Genomic DNA, 17057 nt, shown 5'->3' with positions numbered 1-17057 from the left:
ATTTTCTGTCCGGAAGAAGAAAATCAGAACGTGACGTTCGCTGCCGGTTTAGCCTTGATATCTGAGCTGCCAGTTCCTGTCTTGCCTCTGGCAGAGATTTAAACGCCAGTGGAACTTGCCCGTAACACGCCGCAACAGTATGGTAACGACACGCGTAAAGAGCGAAGGCAGGAAGCCTTGCAAGCGTTTTATTTTTGTTATTATTTACTTGGTCAGCCTGACAGCACTAGCCGCATCTCGCAGCCCTATAGGGGCACGTAAGAACTACACTATAGGTTCCTATAACGAGGCAGATGGACTGGCCAGTTCGAGCTCGACGCAGTGCGCCACCTCCCTCCTGCCAACGCCGCATGGATCCACAGCGTGGGAAGGGACGATGCGATGCGAATTCAGCGCTTGCTACCAAAGCTGCCCGGTTAGGGCGCGCTTTCCCGCAAAGCAGCGAACTGGATCGTGCTGAAGTGCGATGCTCGACAGGCGTTCCGCCCTTCGCGGAGGCTGTTCGCTGTTTTTGTTGTTGCTGCAGCAGCCTCTTCACTGAGCTCCAAGTGCTTTGGCGCATTCGCGGAGAGTAATGATGAAAATGGACAGAGGGCTTAGCTGTTATTCCAATATTCGCGGGCTTTTGTGAGCTCTAACAGGAACACACTGAACAAACTTTGCAGCCAGGTTATGCGGCGCCAGCGCACAGCGCTCAAGGAGAGCTGGCGAGACCCGCGTCAGCTGCGACGAACATTCACGATATGCTGGCGAAGTGCAGAGGCACGGCTGTTCACGAAAACTCGTCGAGCGAGCGACGCCTGACCTCGCGGGACAGATTTACGCGCGCTGAGCACACTCGAATTTCAAGGATATCTCAATGGAGTACATCGCACACGCCGAAACTCTTGGACGGCAAAAGTGAACACGCTAAAAACTAAAAAAGAACAGTCGTAAAATATGCCTCCATCAAAGGCAGCTACTCTTTACAGTGCGAGAATCCGTGCTTTGGCGCGGGACGAAACTGTCCACCCGAGGCTCCCGCACACAACGAGGCCCGCGCTGTCCGCCAGTTCTCAGCGAGCGGCCTTTTCTCACGGCTGCGGAAGAGCTTCGCGCTCGCGCCGAAAGCGACGCCCCGCATAATGAGGAGGACCACGTACTCACTGCCCAGTCCACGCGTTGCGACACGACGCCCCTCTTCACAGCGAACCGAGGCTCGTGAGAAGGCGAGCAGTGCCACCAACAACGACGTGGACGCTGCAGACAAAGCAGCCTGTTTAGCGAGGGCATCAACTTCGCTTGCAAGGTGGACCTGCCACACGATCCATTTGCTTGGTGGTGATGATGACGATAATTATCCGAACGCGCTAGCATACGTCATGTACCGACGCATGCGTGCACCTGCGCGTGACAGACGGCTACGCATATACAACAAACAGGACGTGAGCGTCACTTATAGCTCAAGTCGCGGGTAGGCAGTATTATACAGTTGAACCTCGTTATAACGAAGTTGAAGGAGTCCGGCGAATACTTTGTTATAGTCGCAACTTCGTTACAGCCCGTGTTGCCCGAACTTCCAAGGGGAATCGTCATTCCTTCGTTACATCCATTATTTCGTTATAGACCGTTTCGTTATAACGAAGTTCGACTGTATTTGCTCTTCCTCGAGGAATTCGGTCGAATAAAGCGTGCATGCACGAAGTCATTCTGCGCTCTACACACAACAAAAGCTGTTGCGTACGAGTTCAGCCAGCATGACCAGCTGTTGGCAAAAAAAAAAATGGCGATAATAAACGCTGGCCTTAGTGACGCCTTTAAAGCGCACAAAACATTCGGATTGTTCCCTGCAAGACAACGCGTGAGATGCGTTCTGGAGATGTCTTCCCGGGCCAGCGGCCATTACAAAGCATTCCCCGTACTTTGCACTGATTCGACAGCAGTGGCTTTTCCTCCTCGAAGCTCTCAGCGATTGTCTGTAGCCGTGACTCGCGCTTTGCGAACACAGTCACGAGATCCGTCGACCTTCTGACACCGATCTACTTGAACAGAAGGCAGGAAAATGCGGCAGATTACCACCGTCATATACCAGCGGGTTTCTTTCGCATGACAGCCAATTCCATATGATAGGCCGGCGAGCAGCAACTGGAGCGTCCGTCCCGTCATGCAACGGGCGCCATTAAAACACGATCTGCCGAGCAATCGGCCGGCGCTGCGAATTCCACATAACGAGCGCGTCAGCTAGAAACACCAGCCGAAACGAGATCAGAGTTCGTCAGTTTCTGCGAACTCCGCGCGACCTTTGAATTGTGACAGCCTAAGCAATTCTGCTCGACGAGGTCGCGATCAGCACTCCATGCACGAACCAAAAGAGGAACGACACACGCACCGACTCGCTCAGCGGCCGTTCAAACGGCAACAGCAAATCGCCGCGGCATTCTTGTTGCGTCTACAGAATATCCCAGGAAAGCAAGGACGGGAATTCAAGTATGCTGCGGAGAGCAGCAGCGCCATTACGGCTGGGCCGTTTTGTAATCGGTTCGCACGGGTGAACAAAGCGCTCTCCAAACAAGGTAAGCGCCGTGATCCACTGACCCCTGAGGGACGCACCACTCGCGAGCACTATCAAGACGCTCCAGAGGCCGCGATGGACGCGCGGCTGTTTATTAGAAATGAAGGTTAAGTGAGTCCGATGCGGACTTCTCCCTCCCCCCTTATTTCTTTCTTTTCATTTCCGTCTCCGCTGCGCGGGGTGCCGACGCTGTGCCTCTTCTATATTCGCCTCACTAGCAGTGACCGCTCTTGCCCGGTCCGGCCGGCCCCGCGGCCACTGCTGCTGCCTGCCGCCTCCGCCGAAAAACCGCGCCATCCATTAACGTCATTTAAACCGGTCCGCAGCGGCGACCCGGTCCCCGCGGGCTGCACTGGCGCGCACACAATGGCAGGTTTTCTCTCTGCCAGGTTGGGACCGCCTGCAGTGGGCGCCTATAGTGACGTCACCGGCGCCCATCGCGTACAGCCCCGTGCACATGGACCCAGTCCCTTCCAGTAAAAAGGGTAAAAGAAAAAAGTAATTAAAAAATCTCGGCGGTGGTAGTAGCTAAGGGTGGAGGTGGAAGGAGAGAGAACCTAATAGAATACCGACGCATACGGCTTTAGAGAAAACGCGTCAGGTCACGCAGACGTATTCATAAAAGTGATGAGACGACGCTCCACTATACGACAATGCACTACGTACGGCAGTGCGATAGAGAGCTATTTCGAGATGTGCTAACAATGTCGCACGGAGTCGAGAAGTAGTTCCGAGGAGGAGTGCGTGAGGTACTGCGGTCGTCCCGAAAGTCTGACACGCAAGACGCGGTACGTTAGACTTCTCTCTCCTCTCTTCGTAAGGCTAGCGACAGTAAAAGCTGTTGATATACGTTCCAAAACAAACTGCGCGAGAAATTAACAAACTTGGCGCTCTTCCCAGCGGCGTACACGAGGAGGCTACTAATGAGACAGGCATGCGCTAGTCGGCAATAACAGGCGACGCTTGCAAGCGCCGAACCATAGGACACTGTGACGATCGGGCAGGCGGCATTCAGGTGGGATTCGGCATTCACACTTTCAGTCGGTAGATCTCAAACCATGCGCTACAGTGGCTTGGTGGACAGCTAAACATCTATGCAGTGAACAACGAGCCGTATACTCTGCGTTCGGATAACGGTACAGACGCCGAGTCCGGTCACCACACCATGCACGCGACACTTATCCATGAGAAGCAACGAAAAGAAGAAAGAAAAAAAAGGGGGGGAGAATACGGCACAGAAAGTGAGATGGAAGTGGACAGGTGGCGTTTCTTCGCGACGGGCTCAAAAAGCCGGCCTTTCTTTTATCGCCTCGACGATCGAGCTCCTTTATTTTTACCACGCCGGTTCCCAAAAAGACGCATAGCGAAACAAAAAAAAAGCGAGCTTTACCACAGCGCACAGGCGGCGGCGGCGGCGACGCCTGTGGCGCGCGGGTCGGCGCTGCGTGTGGGCGAAGCCCGCAGCACAGGCAGCCCTGCGAGCAACGCGAGCGGCAGCCACGTTCGAGGAGGGAAGACTACGGCGCGCCGATGTGGGTCAGCTGCTGCTGCTGGCGCGGCAGAGAGCGACGATGAAGGCACCATTGTGCCGCGTGTGGTGCGCGGCCCAACGACGCCTGTCGCCGGTCTAGGCTGCCGACGCTTCGAAAACTTCGCGTGGCGGAGAGAAACTGGAGGTGGTGGCTGCTGCTGCCAGGAGGGGGGAAGGGAAGGAGGGTCGTGGCGCACTTTCCTGCACTAAGCGAGAACAACGCCGTCTGTTGGAAGACGAAGCAGACTGAACTGTGGAGTGTATATAAATGCGCCACCCTGAAACGGGCGTGCTCGCGCTACGGCTCCGCTTCTTCGGTTCTTGACGCGGCGGCGTCCATCAGGCGCATGATGCGCGCGGCGCCGGCGACGCGCTTTTCGGGGCAGTCCTCATTCTTCCCCTGCACAGGGCGCGGTGTCGACGCCTTTGCTAAACTCCCGGAGCGGCGCAGATGGTGGCGTATACGCGGGTTTCTTCCCCCTTCCTATAGCAGCACCGACTCTCCCGTTTTGCCTTCTTCGCCACGAAGAACATTACGGGGCGCAGTACCACCTCTTTTCTTGCGCTTACGAGGTGGTACCACTGCGGCTGCTGGGAGAAGCGAGAGAGCGCTACCACCTCTACTGCGCCTTCCTCTCTGTAACGGACCGGCAAATGAAAGGGGGACACGCACACCTGGGTTTCGGTGTGTTTCAGGGACGACAATCTCCGTGGGTGTCGCGGGGAGCAACGCATCCGCCGCAGACTTCGCTCGTCTCTAAATTAAAACTAGCGACAACAACGCAGGACGAAGAAAAGAAGAGGGTGCGGTGGGGCAAGCCTCGGAGAGAGTGCTACGCAGGACCGGAAGCTGGGGACGCGAACAGACGTTGTGAACGTAAGAAAACAAAAGAGGATCGCTCTTGCAAGGGAAGCGAATTTGCTGCGCCCACGAGCGCAGGAACAACGCGAGGCAGTGTACACATTGACGACGGGGTTTGTCGCTCTTTGAAAGCGCTCGTCGACCGGCCTGATGCAGTTTCCCACGTAAGTATAGTGCTGGCAGCAGCGGCGGTGTGCTATGGAGAGTGGGCAGCACCCGCCCAGGTTGCGGAGACAACAGTTCGTTCTTATCACTGCGCACTGTATACTGCACGCATGTTTAGAATGGCAGCGTGGTCGACGAAGCGGCGGGCGGTGGTAAACTTGCTGAGTTGCTGCCAGCATTCGCGACGCTCCTGAACATGGCCGAGCAGTCGCGTCAGAAATGGTTCCTGCCGGTGGTGGAAAATACCGGCGCACGCAGAGATGCTCATGAACCAACGTGACTGTATAGACCACCCGCCTCTCGAACACCTGCGTCAGCTAGGTGACAGTAACCCCGACGCACCTTGCAAAACTCGTGACTACACAGTACAAGCGCACGTTGAAAACAAACGCAGTTTCAGAAGCGGCACAGGTCTTATTCGGAACGTTCGTTTCTTAAGTTGCAGAGAACTGGCGCTACGAGACTGGCGCCTCACTCGGTGACAAGTCACACTGGTAGTGTATATACTCCACTCACGATATTTACAAATAAGAACAGAACCGGTATTCGTTGGAATTACGCGAATTCCGAATTAAGGCGAGCCTATTTCAAATTCATCCCACGCTGCCGGGGAGAAATAACCAGTTCGTATAAAGCGGAAGTTCGAATTAGCGACATTTCATCGTCCTGGCATATAAATTAATCCTTGGAGCGACTGCACACTCCGCAAGATAGTTTACTGCATTCTATATAGGCCCGTAGACGTCCGCCCCCCAAAACAGCCGGCAAATAACTTTCCCGGCGTCATTTCGCGACACATGTGGACCAGTCGGGCGTCCCAAGCCGCGTTACGGGTCCTTCGCCTCACCACAGAAGCAGGCGCGTACGCATGACGTCAGCCGCAGTGCGCGGACCGGGGCAGCACGCTCACGCGTTCCCCCTAGCTGCGAGAGGCAGCGCGCGTGCGGATGTGCGCGGGCGAAAGAAGTGGGTCACACACAGCGTGCGGAGACTTTCTCCTCTGCCACCGAAACAGCTGGGCGCCCCTCCGTGACGTCAGGCGAGGTGCGGAGGGAAGAAGACGCGGCAGAAAGGCGGCCAACCGGAGGTCACCGCCGTGGCTAAGCAATGTCCCGAAATACTGACGCGATGCGTGCACTGACCGAGGACAACGCCTCTGCGGCTTTCCACCGTGCCTCCACAGACCGCACGCGTGCGATCGCCTTCCATGTGCGCTTCCTCAACGGAAGGAAAAGGCTCACGGCAGCGCTGGATGCACGCGCGAGTTGGTGTGTGAAAAATAAATGATTAAACACCTTTAGCATACCGTGCTACCGGTACCGAAGTACCGGGAGCCCGCCCACCGCCTGTGAGCACGCGCTGATTGGTCCCCATGCTGCAGGAGCACGCGCAGCTGCCGGGCAGCTGGCGCCATTTGGCGCCGTCAAGATGATTTGCGCATTGGTGGTGGGCGGGCTCACGGTACTCCGGTACCGGTAGCATGGTACACGGTATGCTAACGGTATTAAGGCGGGTAGTGTTAGTTACCGTAACGAAACGCAAGCGCATGGTATTAGATGGATTAAGCATAGCGGTGAAGCGTATAAGTACAGTCGGCAGCAAAATTTACGGGATGTGCGGGAAAAAAATTGGCGTATTTCGGCGCCGTCATGCTAACTAATCAAGTGAAGCTCCTGCAAGTATATCAGCGGACATGCCTGCTTCGCGTGATCGATCATCGGTACCAGGCGAATGGCTCGCGAGGCAACGCTAAAGAAATTTGCTCGCAAACGCATTCGACCTGCCAAACTTTTTGATGCCGACGACGGTAAAACATGCTTCGGGAGATGCGCGTAAAATACCCTAGTAGCACAAACACTCTCACTAATCCGGTTCGAAAGCTATGTTTTCGACAGTGCCTGCTAATCACACATCACATAACTCAACAAAAATAAACAACCACCATAATAGCTTGCACTTTTGCGAAGTGCTGAAATCCCCCACCCCCAAAGCAAAGCATTTTCAAGGTCTCTCAATGCTGCCCTTAATAAAACACATTCTCAAGCACAAGCACTACGATTCACAAGCAAAAGCATTAAAAAAAAAACTTAGAAGATAGCACATGCGCCCACATCTTATCAATTTCGCTCTTTGTTTTGGAACGCTTACGTAAATAACGGCTTAAGTGCCAAGGAAGTGCCACAACGAATTGGGAAGAGCGATAAATGACGTCTCTATCGCTTCTGTTTGCGTCGGGCCATTAGCGCGATACACTGGACCGAGCGCGGGCACTTAAAACGTGTACATAAACACACAAACACGACGAGCAAGGTTATTTGCAAATCGGTAATGATACCTCGAACAACAACAGCGCTGGTATAGGGTTACCACGCTAAAAGAAAGGACAGGCGTTACTAAGATATGTGGCAGGAAACCAAACACGTCCCATAAAAGGGATCCTTCCGGCTGTCCAGGTTGACTTAAATTACAGGTTCGTGCCCCGCCCCCGTGCAAGAAGTAACGCCCGGAGATATATTGATTGCAACCACCTGTTTGTAATAGTGCGCATATGGGACGCCGTCATTAGGCCAGCGATTCATTCCTTCAGGAGTCACGGGCACTACACGACGGCACCTGACGACAACAACCAAACAAATGAAGACTTCGGGCAGAGTTAAAGCCTTGCCGCTGAAAGCATGTAAGACTTTCTCCCAAAAGTCCCACGAAGCAGTCTCAGTGTCAGTTACTCGAGACCTGACACTGCTCCGTTTCGGCGGAACAGGTGTCCAGCTGCCCACCCCGGGACCACCGCCGTGGCAGCGCGCGCGCAACAGTTGAAGCCGTGCCAGACAACACAACCACCATAAGCGGCGCGCGCCGACTCCGAAGTGCAAAGCGCGGCGGGCGGCTGTTCGCTTTTTTTTTTTTTCACGCCAACACCGATTGTTCGCTTTCTTCTCACGCAACCGCCGCCGCCACCACGGCTGCTATAGAGTTAATAAACTCAGGGCCGTTTGGGGCAGGGCGTTCTTTCGGCAGCCAGACGTGCCAAACCCCGACGCGGCTTTCCCGCGCCCCCCATCTTTCTCCCAGAACCCGTCGAAGACGAGACGACGTCGAAACGAAAAAAAACCACGGATGGGAAGACGGCCCCGGAGACGTGCAATTAATCAATCGGGAGACGTTCTTCCCAACGCCGCTCACACAGCGAATGCCAAAGCGAGACGAATAACACTGAACAAAAACAATCCAAAAACAAGCAAAGCAGAGAATCGTAACAAAGTGGAAAACGGACGCAGGGTTACGCACGAAGATATCGTCTCAAGGGCGAAAGTTCATGGCGCAGGGCGAAAGAGACAGCCGACTCGAAAAGCTGCTCTTCATGCATGCGTGGCTTCGATGAGCCGAGGCCAGGCCAGGCCTCCCCCTTCCAGCTGCCCGTGCATTCTACGCCTACAGGCGAAGGCACGAAACTGAGATCTATCATCGCGGACTCGTCTCGGATCACCCGCCGCGGGCTGCGCGTGAGAAGCAGGAAAAATGAATTAACGAGCGAGACGCACAGGACGAGAATAATGGCGGATTAAGTAACGACCGGCGATGATAACTCGCCAAACGCTTAAACGCAGCGGGGTCGTAGAAAAAAGGGGGGGGGGGGTAGGAAGGCGAGGAGGGTGTTGAGAAGACGGAGAGCGCGAATCTCCGACAAGTATACGCTTTAGCGTTGCGAGATTAAACGGGTCCGCGATCTCGCGCGGGTTCGCCCGCGCATTGCGATTGGGGGAAGACTTTCATTAGAGCTTCGCGAAACCGCGATGAGGCTGGAAATAAATAGGAATGGTATCGGGACGAGGGGAAAAAAAGGTAGACGAAAGGCCTGAAGGCGGCCAAGTAATGAAGAACGTGTAAAGAGAGGCGCTGCTCCCTCCGGCGCCTCGACGCCACCACCAGCACCCCCTTATCCTGATGTTAGAGCCGACAACGGACAGGAACAGCTTACAATTATGTCCGGGGCCGCCAAAGTGTTAGGTCGGTCCATTACTCCTACCCTCGCGCCCTCCCCGCTTACGACTCTCACCTCCTCGCCACTTTAATGTGTTGCCAGCCCGCGGCTTCGAGTAATGAACTCAACAAAGCAAAAATAAATGAATAAAAGAGAGAAAGCGTCAAGAACAACGCGTTCGGGCGCTCTCAAACCCAAGAATAACGATAAGGACAACAGCAAAGAAAAAGAAAAGGGGGAGGGGGGGGGGGGGGTCAGAACAACAGCGAAGCACGCGCGGGGCTACTCCGCTTCACCCGGCTCGGCGCCGCTTTCGAACCGGGGGCAACATTCTTCGCTCGGCGGCACGTCCCGAGCAACACCTCGGCCCAATCAGTGCCAGCTTATCGACTCGTCCCATCTTCGACGGACGCGCTGGAGGCGAACACCGCCAGAGAGGAAGAAGGATGAAGAAGAAGAAGAAGAAACGACACTAGCGCCGCCGAGGGCCAAGCCACGGGGCGACGCGGCGAGCACGGGCATTATAATACCACACAGGCGAGCGAGGACGGCGAGAAGGCGAAATGTGCGCACGACTCAGGGCGGCTGAGAGAAAGAGAGAGAGTGAGTAGAGACAAAAGTGAGGTAGAGATAGAAAGAAGAAGGACAAAACAACGAGGGAAAAAAGAAGCGGGCGAATGCAAAACACGACGATGCCGGTCGGCGGGCACGAGGAGCAGGCAGCCCGGGAGACGGACGAGGCAACTAGCAGTTACAAATGATTAAGGGCACCTAGGATTAGAAGGAGAGAGGGAAAGAAGGAGAAACTTCCAGCGGGGCGGGCAGCACCGCAAGTTGTACCGCGCACGCCTTTTTGCAAGGCGGGGGGGGGGGGGGGGGCGATCAAAACAGAGTCAAAAGGAGGGTCGCGGGGAGAGGAGTTGGGGCCGTCGGCAGAAAGCGGCTCTGGCGGTTTGGCCAAAAGTGGGCGGGAGAGGCCCCGCTTCCTGAAAGCGAAAACACGCAGCGGCGGGCGAGCAACGCGCTCGGCGTCGGACGGTCGGGGAGGCGAACTGGGCACGGTCCCGGAGGTATCCGGGTCCTCCGTCTCCCGTCCTTGGTCAGGGACGCCTCCTCCTTTTCGGAACGACGCCTACGACCGCGAACGGCCTCGCTCGCTCGGTCTGGAGCCTCTCGCGCCGAGGGGAGACACACTCTATAAAGCATCGTCGATGCTCACGAGTTAGTTTCTTTCAGAATTGTTAGCTACGTCCCTACTGCGGGGTGTCATTTGTCTTGCACTACCACGCATTCTGTTGCGCGCGCATCTTTCTAAGCGGAATATGAGCTGCGCATGTAACAAACGGCCTCAAATATGGACGGGCCACGGCAACGTCGGAGGAGCGGCCCACAGATAGGTCGGTTACTTTGTCGCGCCGCAACATGCACAATTCGTCCGAGGAAAATGGCGTATTGCGACAGTTTTGTGTTGGCGTCTGTGTAGGGCGAACTCACAACTTGCGTTTCCATTTTTTGTCTGCTTGCTTTTTTCCTTCCTCGAGGCAGACTGTTGACCTCTTCGGGCTCGAGACGGGACTGCCAGCCAGCACTCTGCGAAAGACTTGTTGCACTTAGCAGGCAGCGGCACACGTTTATCTTCGCATTCGCGGAAAGCAATACTGCGAACAAGTACAGTACTCACGGATTGAAATAGGACATTCGGAACGCTAGCCTTGCAGTGCCACGCAGGCATGTGGTAAACCACAGGCCGGCTCATTGGCTACTGGAAGGAACAATTCTGCTTTGTAGATGTTCTCCCTCTCGCGCCATACCACAATGCACCACCTTGGTTCCATGAGCGTCTACGGGCGGCGCTCCATGAAGCGACGGCCACGCGCTCCGAATGTCCTATTTCAATCCGTGAGTACTGTACATGAACAGGTCTTGCAGACATCGACGCGTAATGTGCAAATAAGTAGACGGAGTGCCGTGCAGGATGCTGCTAAAATAAAAAGTGGGCCCGTTTCACGAAGCGGGCCTTGCAACACCCGGCGGCAACTGGCTTAAAACACTCGACAAGGACTAGCTGCTGAGAAAAATCAGAGTTCTAATGCATGGCTGCTCTGCTACATGTGCAATGGCTTGGGGACATAGATGTAGGAAGACCATCCGTATGGCTACGTACTGCACGTGTATACAACGTTGTGACAGTGTGGCTTGGTTTGCATTCCTTGCGCTAGCTATTGAGACAGCCCGTAGAGCACTGTGCGGTGTTTTTTTTTTTCAAGCACTGTTGCAAGCAACATTCCTGCCCAGTAAAAGTCTGCCTCGCAAGCAGCAGCCTTGGTCGGATCAAGAATGCCCGGAAAATTAATCGTCACTGCCATTCCGCCGTCACACGATCTCTAAGCTAGCTCAGCTTCCGGTATACACTGAGCAGCAGTAAGTCATTAATAAAACTGTTCCGCTTATCAAAGCAGCATTTTCTTGAAATCCATTGCGCAACAGTAGCCGAGACACTACGAGTCGTAATTACTTGTCCGGTCAACTAAACGAGACAGCGCTCCAGACAGTCTCAGGGCCCTGGGCATGTGAAGCTCTAGACAGGGACTGGTATCGGCTATACAACAAGAACACGCTATCTCAGCGGGCGCAGTTTTTACTGCCACCATAACTTGGCTGCGGAAGACGTCACTCGGCCCCTACAGCCGCAGACACTTGAAAGGAAAAAGCACTAACAGCCGGACTACCTGAAGACCAGGCTGCAGCACTCGTCCTGGGGCAGCCTCTCGAGACTCTCCTGGGGACGCCAAGATTGGCGTCTCCCGACAACAACGCGGCTAATTGTGGGGAGGAGAAAGAATTATCACCGGGGCGCAGACAACAGCCGGGAGGAGAAGTCGGCGGCCAAGATTCAAGCACCGGCGGAGAAGGATCATGATGAAAACAACGCAAATATATGCGCGTACAGCATGGCACAGCAGCCCGAGGGAAAGGGGGGAGGACCGCGAAGAGCAGGTCCTTCGGAGATATTTCCGATAGCAGGCAAGAGCGCTTCGCTGCAGAAGGAACGGGCTCGGCAGGTAGGAAGACGACGACAAGCAGCAGACGGCAGCGGAATATCGACAGGGACCCGCCAGCCGCGCCAGTGCGCACCGGGACGAGAAAGAGGGAAGAGCAGAGCAGGGCAGGGAAGGGACAAAAGCACGCGGGGAACAGGTAAAGGAAGGTAAAGAAGCAATGCAATACAATAATAACGGCCTGCCTGCCCGCTGCTTGCTGCCACCACAAAGAGCGACTGCAGCGCCATCGCAAAGAGCGAGACAGCAGCGCCACCGCACTGCCAGCAGGGCCGCGCCGCACAAGTCTGGTAGTTACGACGCCATAGGTGCCGCCGCAAAGTTGGGAAGCATAAAGGGGGGGGGGGGGGGGGGGGGGGGGGGGGGGCATGGAAAACAGCGGGGCTACACCACAGCAGTGGCACCTGACTCCTCTTCGGCGGCGCCTCGGAGCGCGAGGCAATAGGTCCGCGAGCAGCGGGGTGCCAAAAGGGATGTGAGTTGAGAAGAAGAATAGGAGAAGCTCTCGCACTCCAGCTTTCCGCCTTCCCCGTTCCCCGGCGGCCCCTAGCTGGCTTCCGCGAGGAATGACAGCCCGGGCCCCACCGCCGCCGCCGAGGAAAGTTCGTTCGGCCCGCAAATCGCGCGGCGCCCTGCCTGCACCGACAATCAAAGTCATCATGGCGTTTCCATCCCAAGCGTGGCGCAGGGCTGCTGCTGTCGGGGGAACGGGGTTGACTGGAGAGTTACGAGGAAAGCTTTGACACCTTCACCCTTTGAGAGGCCCGACACCACGAGGAGGTCAGCGGCGAGAGGGGAAGGAGGCGACGGCGCGCCGAAGCCTGCCTGCCCCCCCCGATGGTGTCACGAAAGAAGTCTCTAAATGCCGGTTAAGAAGACGCTGGCGAATGACGTATGCGCACCGAACCAGCCGTGAATCGCACGGTTCTCAGGGGGGAGCCCCGCAACCTAATAGCAGCTACGGTAGCAGCACCTGACGGAGGAAAATGATTCGCCTCTTTTCACTCCTTAACATCTTTGGCACACGGAAAAGCACCAAGGCGGCACGAAAGCTGGGGAGAAGGAAAAAAGAAGTGGTCGTATAGTGATCTTAAATCAGCCAGAAAATATTACACTGCAGAGTAGTCAAGGGCACATGCATGAAAGTGATTCGCGCTAAACTGCGTCTGGCAAGCTAGCATTCTCACCTTCACAAGGCCCCGTAGCTATAGATATACTATAGACATACTAATCCGGCCGCACTTGGCAAGAAGACACGTCATTCATGGAGAAGACAGATCGCTAACCGTGCCGCGCATTCATGAAGAACGACCGACGCCAGTGACATTGAAACCCTGACCAACCCAGCCCATGTCTTCTCCACCCATCGCTCGCACCTCCAACAAACGCACACAGTAGCGACAGACCGACCGCAACATAAGGGAACAGGAAAGCTGGACGCCGCAACCGGCAGCTGTCGACATCGGGCGAGGAGATGTCGCAAGCGTCACGAGCCTCACTGCTTTGTGCAAGCCGCACAGTGAGTTAGTAGCCTCATTGCGTACGCCTCACGGAACGCGCAAATTGCCGCCTTCGCGTATACCGTCTCTTTAGTTTTTCTCCATTTTCTGTACCTCTTCAGCGTTCGCTGGGCGAAAGAAAACTCGCCGCACGAGAGCACGCAGCCAGAGATGATAGCGATTTCAAAGAAGAGCCCGTCCCAGACGGGTGACGCAAAGCGGGGAACGGTCGACAGCGCCGGGAGGCCACTCGACGGGATTTCGCGCCACTCGGGCAACAGAGATAAATCGCGCCCGCGCAGCCGGCGGGGGTCGAACGGGTTACGGCAAGCACGAATAGGCCGGTAAACACCGAGGTAAATTTATTCTTCTTCCCTCGCTTCTCCTAACGGCCACGCGAGCTAACGCGCCGTAAGCAAAGTAAGCTGCTGAAGCAGCGAAGCTGAAGTCGACCGCGCCTGGAAGCAATGCATCACGCACTGCGACGTCGACTTTCTGTGCCGGCGAAGAACGCTTCGAGCACGTACAGTGCGACAGTTCACGCCTGAGGCGCCTTTTTCTCTCATTTAAACGCGCCTCTTATCCGTGGTCCTGCATTCGCGTTCGTCCTATTTCGCGCAGCCTTGACGGAGAGGCAGAAGAGAAAATAAAAACGAAAGAAAAGGCCATCGAACTCCGGTGTCACAACAGTGCTGAGCGTGGTGCCCGTCGAGCCGCTGTCCCCAATTCCAGTTTGTTTCACTTCCAATTTGTTTTGCCGCAGCCCAAGGTGACTGAAAAACTTTTTCCACGTTGCTCTCTCCATTTCGCTAGTGCGTCCGGGCGGTACACAAACCACGCTGCTGGCAGATATTTTAAACTTTAGCGGTTCATTTCAAAAAGGAAACGATTCTGCCTCTCGCATTCAGCATTCGCGAAACCTTCGATCAAGAAGAAGCCCGAGCCGAAACGTCAAACTCACGGTTGGGCCCCGTCGCAAATCAGCGGCGAGACAGGAAACGCCCCTCTCTTGGCGGTCACCTGTCCTGCTGAATTACACCAGCTTTGCCCCCACAGAACAAAAGCGACACATTGCCGTTAGCAACGCTTAATAATAATAATAATAATTGGTTTTGGGGGGAAAGGAAATGGCGCAGTATCTGTCTCATATATCGTTGGACACCTGAACCGCGCCGTCAAGGAAGGGATAAAGGAGGGAGTGAAAGAAGAAAGGAACAAAGAGGTGCCGTAGTGGAGGGCTCCGGAATAACTTCGACCACCTGGGGATCTTTAACGTGCACTGACATCGCACAGCACACGGGCGCCTTGGCGTTTTTCCTCCATAGAAACGCAGCAGCCGCGGTCGGGTTCGAACCCGGGAACTCCGGATCATTAGCCGAGCGCCCTAACCACTGAGCCACCGCGGCGGGGCAGCAACGCTTGACGGCGAATCAAAATGGAGGGTGAATGGCAAAAAAAAATCTCATTAAAAATTCGTGCAGCCAAAACCGTTAAGCGAGCACCAGTGATACATTTAACACACAAAGCTATCATCCAATCTCGCAACACCTTTGCTTTTTTTTCTCTCTTACGGGAAGAAAGCCAGCGGCGTGTTTCTTATCCCTTTCAGTTCTTCGCGCCACGCCCGAAATAACTATGCAGTCACGTAGCGGCTACAATGGTATACGCGCTCGAACGTCCGTATAGTACAACGCCAATCGGGACGACGCGCGCGAACACACCCACCCACCCAACACTGCGTTCCAGCCGTGAGGGGGAGATGCCGGGAGAGGCACGGCTGCCAAGCGATTCGTACAGGGCTGCCCTCCACGAACGGGCAAAAAAAAGAGGGTTGGTAAAGAGGCAGCCGTGGCCAAGCCAAGGTGAACGCGGCCCAGGGGCAAGCGCGGCAACTGGACACGAAAAGGCATTTCGGTCGGAGCTGGCCGCCGCACAGGTGAACCGCATCGCTCCAGCTTAGCGGCGGCCGTGTTGTTGGACGTCCCAAGGGCTTTGCCGAACACCTGCCTCCCTTACACGCACGGGCGGGCAATCGCTCCGATCGCCGAAGCCTTGAACGCTGTCCAGACTCCGTCCTACAGTGCCGCACACACGTATTACGCACAAGGCCCGTAAACCCCCGCGCGTCTGCGTGTGCTTTCTTGCATGCACTATACACACTTGCCTGTTGGCGCTAAACTAAAAAAGAATAGAAAAATAAGAAGGCGACAGCGTCGGCCACAATGTACGCGATGGTAGCTGCCGTCAGTCGAAGAGAGACCGTCTTTCTTTGGGGTTCAGCCCCAAGCGCCGGCATAATGAATTTATTAGAGAAAGCCGTACGTGACGACGCCCGCGGCTTCCAACCGCAAGCGAAAGATTTACGAGCCGAGTGCGCGGCGGCGCTGAAAGCGCGCGCTAAATTTATTCGTTGAATTAGCACCAGGGGCGATAAGAGCCGAGAAGGCGCTCGTGCGCGACAGACCGGAGAGCTAGAACGACACGGACGAGATGGAAAACAGTAGCGCTGTAATAAGCTTGCTCTGAGGCAGGTGCGCGAGATGGATGGAAAACTTTATTAAGCAAGCGAGTTTGGACCGTGCAAGGTCTCAGGGCCAATCCACAGCCCTCACATTACGCGCATGTGTCCAGGCCACGTAGGGCCATGGCACTGGCACCCCGGTTCACACAGCGAAGTTGCGTGTCCGGGTCCTGCGACGCAAGGAGGGCCTCCCCTTCCTCCCATGCCCCCATGTTTGTGTCGACCAACACGAGCAGTATAGGCGGCGCCAGTGGGAACGGCATGGGGTCGACTTCAAATCACTGCTGGGTGGTTCGATTTTTCTCCCTTAACCCATCGCGAAACCTGGGACAAGGAACGTCTTCACATCACATCAAAGCCACATTTCATGCAGAAGTTCGACCGTCAAGGCGCCAATCTGCTCGTGGGGACGCTGGATAGGACACTGAATCATACCACAGTGTAGATCGACAATCACAACATTACACATTGCCAGATGTCATGGTAAGCTGATGATATTGATGATTCGTCTCATTATTACCTACAGCTTTACTGTACCCGCTTCAAGACTAAGACCTCTCTTCCTGACAGTTAACAAACTGCTCCTCCGCTATCACTCTAAGCACGAATACGCCTATAGGAAGTAAAAAAAAAAGGAGTTGGTTGTCATTTAGTAAAAGGGAGTGTGGTAAAGGACATACTCATCTCCTGTACCCGCACAATCTTCTTTCTGTTCGCCTATATCTGCCCCTATAAACACGGTACAATCTGTCGAACAACTTGCAAGCGTTGTGGTGGAAACTAGCAGCCCGAGGCGACGGATTCCAGAACGGTGCGGTTTGCTGAAGCGGGCTCACTGAGGCCATCACCGCAGGCTGGTAGCTTCCACAATGAGACGGGAGTGCAGC

The 17057-nt window shown here is 55.2% G+C and overlaps 2 protein-coding genes across 3 annotated transcripts in view; both read right to left on the bottom strand.

The window, feature by feature from the left end:
* Egfr (epidermal growth factor receptor) overlaps positions 1 to 17057 on the bottom strand; it is a 106320-nt gene that overhangs the window by 41177 nt on the left and 48086 nt on the right. The gene's annotated exons all lie outside the window — the stretch shown is intronic.
* Positions 11817 to 17057, bottom strand: part of LOC144124161 (epidermal growth factor receptor-like) — a 7388-nt gene continuing 2147 nt past the window's right edge. Inside the window, exon 3 of the mRNA XM_077656819.1 lies at positions 11817 to 11870. Within this exon, the coding sequence (XP_077512945.1) occupies positions 11817 to 11870 (54 nt within the window). The remainder of the gene's footprint in view (positions 11871 to 17057) is intronic.

This window comes from Amblyomma americanum, chromosome 3 (genome assembly GCF_052857255.1).
Source record: "Amblyomma americanum isolate KBUSLIRL-KWMA chromosome 3, ASM5285725v1, whole genome shotgun sequence".
In the NCBI taxonomy this organism is placed as follows: Eukaryota; Metazoa; Arthropoda; class Arachnida; order Ixodida; family Ixodidae; genus Amblyomma; species Amblyomma americanum.
Note: the sequence above shows the minus strand (reverse complement) of the source record. Positions and strands in the feature narration are given on the sequence as shown.